Source organism: Ciona intestinalis, chromosome 13 (genome assembly GCF_000224145.3).
Source record: "Ciona intestinalis chromosome 13, KH, whole genome shotgun sequence".
NCBI classification, from domain to species: Eukaryota; Metazoa; Chordata; class Ascidiacea; order Phlebobranchia; family Cionidae; genus Ciona; species Ciona intestinalis.
This window is the reverse complement of record NC_020178.2, coordinates 1,486,643-1,498,602: the sequence shown is the minus strand read 5'-3', so window position 1 is coordinate 1,498,602 and position 11,960 is coordinate 1,486,643. Positions and strand designations below refer to the sequence as shown.

General features: G+C 37.7%; 2 protein-coding genes across 2 annotated transcripts in view; one reads left to right on the top strand and one right to left on the bottom strand.

Moving 5' to 3' along the window:
* Positions 1-1,741: 1,741 nt before the first annotated feature.
* On the bottom strand, positions 1,742-6,235 carry LOC100183677 (ribosomal RNA-processing protein 7 homolog A-like). The gene is made up of 7 exons (XM_002121079.5): positions 6,066-6,235; positions 5,162-5,280; positions 4,413-4,662; positions 3,969-4,066; positions 3,644-3,793; positions 2,844-2,892; positions 1,742-2,337 (listed from the first exon to the last, which is right to left on the bottom strand). Exons 1-7 carry the CDS (start codon positions 6,091-6,093, stop codon positions 2,252-2,254), a joined length of 780 nt encoding a protein of 259 aa, XP_002121115.1. The 5' UTR covers positions 6,094-6,235; the 3' UTR covers positions 1,742-2,251.
* A 2,601-nt stretch (positions 6,236-8,836) lies between these two features.
* The window catches only part of LOC101242135 (uncharacterized protein DDB_G0286299-like), a 6,360-nt gene continuing 3,236 nt past the window's right edge, over positions 8,837-11,960 (top strand). Inside the window, exons 1-3 of the mRNA XM_018814643.2 lie at positions 8,837-9,695; positions 10,387-10,598; positions 11,260-11,407. Coding sequence (XP_018670188.1) covers positions 8,879-9,695; positions 10,387-10,598; positions 11,260-11,407 — 1,177 coding nt within the window. The 5' untranslated portion in view covers positions 8,837-8,878. The remainder of the gene's footprint in view (positions 9,696-10,386; positions 10,599-11,259; positions 11,408-11,960) is intronic.

The following is an 11,960-nucleotide window of genomic DNA, read 5'->3' as shown; positions in this document are numbered from 1 at the left end:
CGCTTATAGCCACTGCAGTATTAAAGCCACTGCAGTAAGCTACTGCGGTGTGCAGTTACCCGTAAAGTAATGATATCCAATAACACAAAGTTTACGGCTGAGCGAAACCGTTTTAGGAACTTTCGCAATTTTTTCGTGACGTACTTTGGTGTTTATGTGAAACATGAGTCAGTTACTTCCTAGAAATATTAATAACTGCAAAGATACCGCTAATATCCAATATGAAAATCCGTCGGGGCATTTGAATATTATGTGTTAAAGATGTCCCATCTTCCCCACAGTGCTCTATATCTAATATAGAAGGTTGGGGGTAAGATAGGACAGCTTTAGCACACAGTATCCAATATCTTGACCAAGTTTTAAACAATTAACAACGGTCTATGGGAGTCGTGAGAATACGGCTTTGAAATTTTTTGAATGTATGACTCCCATTGACTGTTAGTAATTGTTTAAAACACGATCAGGATACTTGGATATTATGTGCTAAAGGTGTTCCATCTTCCCCACCCTACTATATAACATGCTACTTATACTGAACCCAATTGTAGTAGCACGTGGTGTATTCTGCACGAGAATAATATAAGTGCTAGGTCAGGACAAGATTTAGGGAACATATCATAGTTGTTTTTGAATATGTTCTGTAAATCTGCTCTAATATTCCAACTCCGTATTATTAAACCTCGTTGCATCATAACAAAATACACCAAGTGCTACTAAATACTAGCAACAAAATCGATATCAAATAATCATATTTCGACAATAACTAAGTTTCATCAGTGTTTGAAGAAACGAATATAAACTAATGAAAACAAGCTGTATGGTCCTGTAAACTATATATACCCATGAACGTATAAAAGAACTGTATCGTCCGCAATACTCTTATAGTATTTGGCCAAGAGCAATTTTGAAACGAGCTATTTCCGCATTGCGACAATCGAAACTGGAATGCGGCAATTTATTGCCACAAAAAGTAATCTCAGGAAATTTTGTCGCGGTTAAAATCGAAAATGCTCCCGGGCAACGTGCTCCAGGGGGGCGTTATATATCCTTGCATGGCAATGTCAATAACACGGGTGTTCTGTTTTATACATCTTGTGCCCGCTCAAAAGTTACCACGTATATAACTTTGTGGGTGATTGCCAATTACAGCGGTATCTATGTTATTCCAACACTCACACATAGACTTGCGCGCATGTGAACCTGCGCCCATATAGCACTGCGCAGGTTCCGGGTTAGGGTATTTTACCGTAACATCGCCGCCCTAAGTACGATATACTAACATAGCACTGCAAGTCTATAGCAATATCAAAACATTAATCGTACCTTAAATATAAATAGCAATACTTGCGCACTTTATGCTCAACTTTTTGCAATATATATATAACCTATAATGCATTAACACAATCCATGCTAAACTTAAATACACTGCAATATTACCAGCCTTCAGTTACAAAGGAATATCCTGAGTAATGATTTGTTCTCGAAACAACATCTACAAATAACCTAATTCTTGCCTTTTGTCTGCAAATTCACAAACACCTACAAGTGATGCAAGATTCTAAAATACCACTGTTGGCCACTAGGTTGCAGCAACTGTCATGCAGTACCTTGCCCAAATAGATACATGCCCAAAATGGTTGCAGCATTGAGCCCTGAACCCATCCCCTCTGGCTAATATATACGTCCTATTAACCTACCTTTGTGCTTAACAAAAGTCGCTCTAAAAGCTAAAAAATACTTCTTTGAGATTTTAATGTACATGAACATGAATTAAAATTTAGACGAATGTGTTTTATATTGATGAAACAAAATACGAACAAACATAATCTACCAGACTCCTGTTTTTACAGTTTAACTTACATCAGTGTTCCTTAAGTTTAGAAAACTTTAAATCCAGATTGTAAATCAACTTATATTTCCAAAAACTCAGGTTTAGAATCCCAGAAAAGAAACAATTATAACTATTCATAATCTGTGTTGTCATAATTTGTTCGATATCGGAGCGATCTAAAACACAAACTATCTTGGCAAAACCTGTACCAAGTACTAAATGTATCGGCCCCAAGTAATAAATGGAATATTATGTTATAACATGTTCCTGTCTTTATACTCCTGTTTCAACTGTAAGCGTCATATTTACAAACTGTAGAATTGCAAAGACAACCTTACAGTTGAAATAAATACCGTCAGAGCCACGGCCCAAAAAGCCATGAGACTTGGCCGACAAAAGAAACTTAACAGGCAGTAATTGTTAAAACGGCCGGAACTTTCTGGCTTCTTTCATGGCCTGTATTCTCAACTTGTCTTCTTCAAACTTTTCACGAAGTTCCGCGATTTCTGAATGAATAGGAAAATGGTTGGTGCTGTTTTATTTGCAAAGGTGTAAAACTAAAATATAATCACCAACAAAGTTACACACTTGGCAGGCAAGAAGTGTTACAAACAGAACACCCGAGTTTAACGACTGTCATTACCAAACCATGCGAGGATAAAGAAGTTACATTCATTCATGCAACCATGAAATACCAAGCTAGGGATATAACCATTTTTTTTATGATTCGTCCTATGATTAGAAAGCATCATCGAGCTTTGAACCCGGTATCCTCTTGCTATAAAACCACTTTACTAAGACCAATGTAAACACTTATACCATGCAAAGCTTGTATAATTCAAAATCTTGCAAACGTAGGCGTATATACTTATTTATGCCGCCATGTGTATATACAACAATACAACACAACAATGTAAATATACTTGCATATTACGATTATAAAGTAACACCATTGTAAATAGTTATGCAAAGCTTGTATAATATAAACCAGTTTAATACAAGTAAAACTCACTTTGTCTTTTTGATTCCCGGACCTGGTATTTATAAATACTAAACATTTCCTGGAACATAAACAACAAAATAAAATTAACCAAAACAAGAATATATAATAAAAAATTCCTGATCGTGATTCAAACAATTAACAACGGTCTATGGGTATCGCAAAGATATAAATTTATAATCCTTTGAATGTTCTTTGTTTACTACAAAACGAGACAAGAAAATAGAACGAAAAGGTGTAATAAATAAAATAACTACACAGAATATAAAAGGGGACATAGCCAGCTCACTGGATATTGTCACAGTGGGGTCTAGATGGTATCACCCTGGGTGTTGGGGTAATAGACCTACATCCCAGGTCTTAGTGTGCCTCACTGAAGACCTTACCCTTATAGAATGGAATCTCTATTATTATTGAGTGTCTATAAACTGCCTCAGTGGGGTCTAGATGGTAGCACCCTGGGTGTTGTGGTAATAGACCTACATCCCAGGTCTCAGTGTGCCTCACTGAAGACCTTACCCTTATAGAATGGAATCTCTATTATTATTGAGTGTCTATAAACTGCCTCAGTGGGGTCTAGATGGTAGCACCCTGGGTGTTGTGGTAATAGACCTACATCCCAGGTCTCAGGTGTACCTCACTGAAGACCTTACCCTTATAGAATAGAATCTCTATTATTAAGTGTCTATGAACTGCCTCAGTGAGGTATAGATGGTAGCACCCCGGGTGTTGGGGTAATAGATCTACATCCTAAGTCTCAGGTGTGCCTCACTGGAGATCTCACCCTTATAGAACAGAGAACAAAATCTCACGTTTTGTTTTCGCTTTTTCTTTTCTTTTCTCTTGGACTTTTTTTGATTCGTTTCCGTTCTACTCACTCCCGCATTTCGCCCTCTACTGGACACTTTAACCCAACCTTCATCGTCCGGAATTCCATCGTTTTCAATTTCTTCCTCTTGCTCCTGTAATAACTCGACAGTGAGCATGAGATTTATGAATACACCATGTGTGTCTGGTGTATAAGAAGACACCCATGTTATAACTCGACAGTGAGCATGAGATGTATGAATACACCATGTGTGTCTGGTGTAAAAGAAGACACCCATGTTATAACTTGACAGTGAGCATGAAGTATACCTGTTTAACTTTGGCATCATACTTGGTCATATATTCATCCACTTCTAGTTTAAGTTTCTTAGGATCTGGTTGTTCATAAATGTAATCCAAACACCATTCTGTGATAAGAATGTGAAGGTTGATAAGAATACAAGTACCAAGCTGGTCTTTATATAACACTCACTCTTGTCTCATCTAACACTGAGGATGGTTAAAGTTGATCAACTGAAACTGCACCTACAATGGTGAACCCTATATAAAAACGACAACAATTTCATCACATACATATTGGCTCTTGAATGCTACGTTTTTATTATTACTAATACAAAACTAGCAAGTTATATTAGTTCTACTTTTACCTGGTCTTTACATTACATTCCAATTCTGTTAAGATTTGGGTAAAATGTAGAAAGTACAAGACCTTAACCTTATAATGGTGTAAGACAAAAATAAAAGTAATCTTACTTTTTAATCCAGTTATAAGTTTGGTCGATTCATTTGAAATCAACCAAGGTTCTGTTGATTTTGTTTTCTTTATGAATTCATTGATTCCCTTGTTCGACTGAAAGGTTATGAAAGCTACTTTAAACCCCAGTATTGGTGGTGGAGGGAAGTTGTCAGTCGTTTGATCATCGTTTATTGGTTTGTTTGCGTGTTTTTGAAGTCGAACTTCAAGAATTTTGCCGCATTTTCCGAACAAGCGATGTAACGTGTGCTGGGGAAGTAGTTGAATGTGGTAAGTATGAGTGTTTTGTAACTGGGAGGTCCCTGGTTCAAGGCTCACTGTGGTAACTTAAATGTTCAGTTGCAAGCATGGGTGAAACAAGCCCCCAACATGTGTATCCATGCTCTGGAATCAATTATAATCCCATAGGAATATTCTAGGCACACATAGTAACATGTAATTAGGTAATACACCAATTAAAGGTAATAACTAGGAGGTCTGTACAATCTAAATAGCAACCTGGTTAAGCAAAGATAATCATTTATCCTCGCGTAGTGAAGCAACGACAGTTGTTCTTACACAGGTGTTCTGTTTCATACACCTCGTGCCCGCTGACGATTTACCACGTATGTAACTTTATGGGTTATGCATTTGAGGAGATTTTTAACTATTGGATTGAAGCATAAGGGTTCTTGCCTAAGGACACACAATGTAACCCGTAGATCTCTGGTTCAAGGCTCACTGCAGTTACTAGTAACTAATATTTTACCTGGTTACAATATGGGGGAATGCTGGACACAAGTAAAACGTGTACGTTCGGCTTTGATTTGTTAGTAATAAACAACGTGTGACAACTGGAACATGAGGCTTGGGCTTTTATTTTAATCTCTGGAAACAGAAGAAGCTTTTTGAAATAGGTATTGGTGTGGTATATGATAAAGACTTTAATTTAGAGGTTATTATATTATATGGTATTGGTATTAGTCTATGGACTTAGGCCTTGTATGTTAAATTTTAACATTTAGTTGAACATCTTGTTTACTTAATATGTGGTGCTAATAAAGAGTCTTCCCCCCACCTTATTTGCTAACCCCTAACCACTAACCCCTACAACAACTAACTACTAACCCCTATAAACCCCTAACCATCAACCGCTAACACTTTCCACCAGCCTATTCTGCTATGTACGGGAAGATTCTTCACTTGTGCCAAATATGTTTATGCTAAAGACTTTAACTTATAGGTGATTGCCTTTCTTGCACACATAGGGACTTATAAATTTAAGTTAATGTTGAAAATACACTTCTCTGCATACAAGGATACAAACAGTACAGTTTAGTACCATTTCCATGGATTAATATGTTTTAATAGAATTTGGTACAGAATAGGCTGGTGGAAAGTGTTAGTGGTTAGTGGTTAGCAAATAAGGTGGGGGGGGAGACTATTCACTAGCACCAGAAAATACATGAATTACAGAACAGATTTATTTAACGTATCTTACAATTTGCCACAAAATGTTTGAAACGTTAACATGATGTTAAACATGACGATAAATCGGTACAAACTTACATGAATTACTTCAATATCCTATTAACTGAATAAATAACATCAAAACACATTCTATTTCATAAATTTATACCAAGTTTAATAATTAAAAACGTTAAAAAACTTACGGTAAACTTTATTGTCTTGATTTTCCATTTTTGTTGAATTCTGTCAAAATCCCATGTGCGTGTTACAACAAGGGTTGTCGCTTTTTATTGACAGCTACTAAAACTTAAATCCAAAATGTCACGCACTCCCCATAATAATATTTATTACGTAAAACACCTAATTTAAACCTAAACAATGTATTTTAAACTAAAAACTACTTGTAATAAAAAAAGTGGGTACGATTTAATTTTAAATAGGCTAATAGTCCGAAAATATTTATATATATACTTCTAGACAGCCGTGTTAGCATGGGGGGGAGATGAGACACTTTTTATTCTATTTTCTCGTCCCATTTGGTAGTAAACAAAGAACGCCCAAAGAAATATAAAACCGTATCCTCACGATTCCTATTTAAAACACGATTAGGATATTTAAATATTATGTGCTAAAGTTGTCCCGTCTTCCCCCACCCTACTATGCGTATTTTTAATACTATGAAAGTGAAAATGCATTCACTGGAAACTTAATATCGCTTCTCGAAACCGAAAAAGGGTTTCGTTTAGTTTGTTTTTTAAATTTATTTTCTGTTGGGAAGTTTTATTGATGGTTTCAACTCCCATGCCCACAGTGTAGTTTTCCTACCCCCTGCAAAAAGTAGGATTTGCCGGCGTATGTGTCTTTGGGCAAGCCACTTAACGGTAATTACACAAAGTAACAAATAAACATGGTAATTCGTAAGCTGGTAAGAAGTGTATGAACACATGTGTTAAAAACGACTCGTTTTCCGAACACGCGAGGATAAATAAGTAACATTCATTCAATTACTCAAACCCAGTGGCCAGTTATGGGTTGTCTTAATTGCCCGACATTTGTTAATATTCACCCAGAAAGTTATATATGTGGTAACTTGTAAGCGAACACGAGGTGTATGAAACAGAACACCCGTGTTATAACAACTCTCATTTCCCCGCCATGCGAGAATAAATAAGTTTAAATTAATCATTTAGTTTGTATGGCAGTTTAGAATTTATCCGAATAAGATTAATCGTTTGCTAAAAGCCATAAACTTAATAGTTTCGCATGGTTTTTAACCTTTCTCGCTCGCAAGTATATTTAGAGAGTCGCCTTCCTGCTTGTCCTTCTATTTGGTTAGCATGCCCGTAGGCTTGAAAAACAGCAGACAATACAAACGCCAGACACAGTTAAACCTACGGGAAGGCCGCCACTACAACCTAGTTTAAATGGCGTGAGTAATATTCGCATGGTTGGTCATGGGTTTCAGAGATTTCAGGAAACATTTACGATTAGAATTCGAGCCGAGTTAGCACGAAAACATGTTATGCAGATACGGACCTAAGTTTTTAAGTTGAATTAGGCAAACTACGAGTTCATAGGAATGAAGAAATGCGACTTATTGTTCTAACGCGTATTGAGTTATGTTCAAATCATTTCAGCGTAGAAGTGTTTCTTCTGAGTTTCAACTACCAGACCACAATATTAAAGAATCTCGCATATTGATTTTAACTTGTATTAAAATTATAAGGCGGTGTATTTAAACAGCATAGTAAAAGTTTTGAGCTTCTTTAAGTTAAACAAGTAAGCGCATGAAGGATTGTAATTTATTTCACTCACCTTGTGCCCGCTTGCAAGTTAAATGCAACGTTTTGTGTTTTGATTACCCCGAGTGTAGCGTTATCAATTCTTGTGGGAAATTTCTTCTATCAGGATTCTAAAGTTATGATTTGCGAATAAGCAAACGTTGTACGTCGTTAAACTATATAGTGGATAATGCGTATGCACGTTTACGGTCGAGTTGCTGAAGCTATTACAGTGTGTGGATAAGCAGACATGACTTTTAGTTGGTTTGGTTATTTATATCCGGGGGGTGAGAACTTGAATGACTTATCCATGGTTGCCACTCCCATGCCCACAGTCGAGTTGCTGAAGCTATTGCAGTGTGTGGATAAGCAGACATGACTTTTGGTTGGTTTGGTTATTTATATCCTGGAGGTGAGAACTTGAGTGACTTATCCATGGTTGGTTTGGTCATTTATATCTCGTAGGTGGGAACTTGAGTGACTTATTTATATGTACATTAATACATTAAACCTGCTTAAAACAACAAATGATTAATTTGTGACCTGTTTTATAATCATGCTTTATATCTATATATTACACCCTCTTAAATCAGCCATTACGTTAGTGTATAGACTGTAAACAAGACATTAACACGATGCTATATATACCATCAGTTGTATGTGGGCGTAAGAAGATAGAACATGAAGGCGCTTAAAGCAAGAATGGTGACTAAGACTCGGTAATGTGCCGAATAAAGCCGTGGTAATTCCGCAGCTATAGTTGACACCGGGTAACTCCAAATGCTTCACGCTTTAATAACAAACCGTTTAATATAAAGCGTCGAATCTGAGATTTCATTTGTGTTTAGCGTTAAAGCGTGACCGTAGCCATTACATAATTACAAAACGGAAAATAGAAACGAAACGAAAGCAGTACGACATACTTAATATATATATATAGTGCTGTGAGGTAAGATGGGACACCTTTAACACATAATATCTAAATTTCTTGATCGTGTTTCAAATAATCAACAACGGTCTATAGGAGTCGTGAGGATACGGTTTTGAGATTCTTTCAGTTTTATCTGTTTACTGCCAAATTAGGCGAGAAAATGGAATGAAAAGGTGTCCCATCTTACCCCACTCTGATGTATACAGAAAGAAAAGGGCTTAAATTGACAGAATCAGTAATAATGTACGTTCCATTTAGCTTTAAACTGATTGCAGATTCGATTGTTGCACTGTTGTGTTAAACCATGAAACTGAGAAAGAAAAATAAGAACAAGAAAACCAAGGAAAACATAGACCAAACCGATGCTACGTCACAACAAGTGACGTCACAGCCTGTGACGTCATACCCAGAGGAACACAATCCGTTTGCTGAAGAAGATCTCCTGGAAGAGGAAGAGAACAATTCGAAAAAGAAGAAGAAAAAGAAGAAAGAGAAATTGAAAAAAGAAAAAAAGAGAAAAGGAAGCAAAAAAGTGAAGAAGTTAAAGGGAAAACGAGAGAGAGCTGTTTCAAGGGCTGTACTTGAAGAAATAAACACGAATAACAATTCAAATAAACGAGAAACCGTGATAAATCCTGGGAGGTTCACACCCCATGGGAGTATCAGTAATGGGAATTCCCCAGCAGAAACACGGACCGAAGGTAGTTTTTTAGCTTTTAATCAAAAACCACGTGATAAATCGCCATCCAGGGTCTCACAGTTAAAACAAGAAGCCGTGACGTCACCAAAAGTGACGTCATCCGAACCCGGCGCAGATAAAATTACTCTAAAGCCTTCTCGTCTCAGTAGTGGCGATTTGAAAAAGCTACATGACTTTAAAAAGACTAGTGATGACGTCACACGTGACGTCGCGTCGACGTCACAACATAGGAAAGTTACGATAGAAAGTTGTAAGGATGATAAGATAGAAGAAATAGAAGAACCGAAGCGAGAACGCGCGGTAACGCGGAGGGCACGAACGGCGTCGGTTCTTGTGTCTTCGAGAGAACGAAGGAAGAAGAAGAGATTGAGGTTGGCCAAGAAATGGAAGAGAATTAAAGGAAAAAAGAAAAACGTCGGAGGTAAGGAGTTTGGAACATGTATGTTGAAGTTGATCCTAGATCATACATGGTGTATTCATACACCCCATGCTCACTGTCAAGTTATAACAAGGGTGTCTTCTTATACACCAGACGCACATGGTGTATTCATACACCTCATGCTCACTTGAGTTATAACATGGGTGTCTTCTTATACACCAGTCATACATGGTGTATTCATACACCCCATGCTCACTGTCAAGTTATAACATGGGTGGCTTCTTATACACCAGACATACATGGTGTATTCATACACCTCATACTCACTGTCGAGTTATAACATGGGTGTCTTCTTATACACCGGACACACATGGTGTATTCATACACTTCATGCTCACTGTCGAGTTATAACATGGGTGTCTTCTTATACACCAGACATACATGGTGTAGTCATACACCCCATGCTCACTGTCAAGTTATAACATGGGTGTCTTCTTATACACCAGACACACATGGTGTATTCATACACCTCATGCTCACTGTCGAGTTATAACATGGGTGTCTTCTTATACACCAGACATACATGGTGTAGTCATACTTGAAAACATATCCTCTTGTCGAGAGGCGAGCGCTACAACCACTATGCTTAGGTTGCTCTTTCAAAACTACAGACATAAACATGGTTTACTCAAACACCTCATACCTAATGATCAGATTTTAAACTTTTTTGTAGACGATTCCGAAAGTTTAAAAAACTTCAACCCAAAACCGGCAAACCGCAACATTGAAAACCAAAATCTGGAAAAGTTACGCCACCAAGTGGACGAGGTGAAGACTTTGACGCAATATAATGTGGTGGAGGAGTTACATAAACGAGAGAGCGCCCTCATAGAGCTGGAGAAAAACACAGCTACGTTGGAGAAGTTTGCCGAGAGTTTTGCTAAGGTTGGGATGAGTTTTGGTCTTCTCATTTATATATTGTATAAGCTATGTTCTATTGTAGATATAGGGGGGGGGCTTCTTTAGCTCTTAATCCCAACACCCTGATCGTATTTTAAACATTTAACAAAGGTCTATGGAAGTTGTGAACATACGGTTTTATATTTCTTTGATATTTCTTTCTTTGCTACCAAATGTGACAAAAAATAGAAAGAAAAGGTGTCTCATCTTCCCTCACTGGGGTAAGATGGTATATATTTTCATGTTTGTCCATGGTAGTAAACAAAAAAAGATTTACAGAAATATATAACCGTATCCTCGCGACCTAAAAATAGCGTTTGTTAACACCCAGGATTTAAGCCAGAATTGGCCCATTACCCCAACACCCAGGGATTTAAGCCAGGTTGGCCCATCACCCCAACACCCAGGGATTTAAGCCAGGGTTGGCCCATCACCCTAACACCCTGGGATTTAAGCCAGAGTTGGCCCATTACCCCAACACCCAGAGATTTAAGCCAGAGTGGGCCCATTACCCCAACACCCAGGGATTTAAGCCATGTCCCTTTCCCCGAAGAGCTTTAATGGATGGAAGACCTTTCTTTACAAAACATCGTACATGACATTTAACAAAAATGACCCAGCAGTTGAACTCTGCTTATTATTTCAGACTGGACACGACATCCAGTTAAAGAAAAAAGCACAGAACAGATGCTGTGGAATTTTCTCTGGCTGTAGGGCGTGCTGGTATATATGTGCATGCGATCGGGGACTTAAGAAGAAAAATTTAAAAAAGAAGTTGCCCCCACCCACCCGAGGTTAGAAACTAACTTTTCCTGCTGTTAGGTATCTTGACGCTGCAATTATGGCGCTGTTTTTTATCTGTATGTTTTCGTCTTGTATTGGTTGCGTTTATAAGCGTGTAGTAGGGTGGGAAAAGAGTCGACAAAAGATGACACCTTTTAGGAAAAGATGCGACAAAGATGCGACCTTTTAGGAAAAGATGCGACAAACAAAAGATGCGACTTTTAGGAAAAGATGCGACAAGGGTGGGAAAAGATGCGACAAAAGATGACACCGTTTATAAGCGTGTAGTAGGGTGGGAAAAGATGCGACAAAAGGAAGATGGGACACCTTTTCATTCTATTTTACCGTCCCATTTGGTACTAAACAAAAAACATTTAAAGAGTTATAAAACCGTGTTCTCATGACTCTCATAGAATGTTGTTGATTGATCAAAACACGATCAGGACATTTGGATATTATGAGCTAAAGCTGTCCCATCATACTGACGAAACATATGTGTTATAGGTTCCCTTAAGACCAAATAACACGAGGAAATCCCCCTGTACGCTTATTAAGTTATGACTA

Coding starts and splice junctions, on each gene's coding strand:
- LOC100183677 (XM_002121079.5), bottom strand. CDS start 6,093: ATGGAAAATCAAGACAATAAAGTTTACC. Junction 5,281..6,065: donor TCAAGACAATAAAGTTTACC/GTAAGTTTTTTA, acceptor TTCTGTTTCCAG/AGATTAAAATAAAAGCCCAA. Junction 4,067..4,412: donor ACTTATAACTGGATTAAAAA/GTAAGATTACTT, acceptor TTCTTATCACAG/AATGGTGTTTGGATTACATT.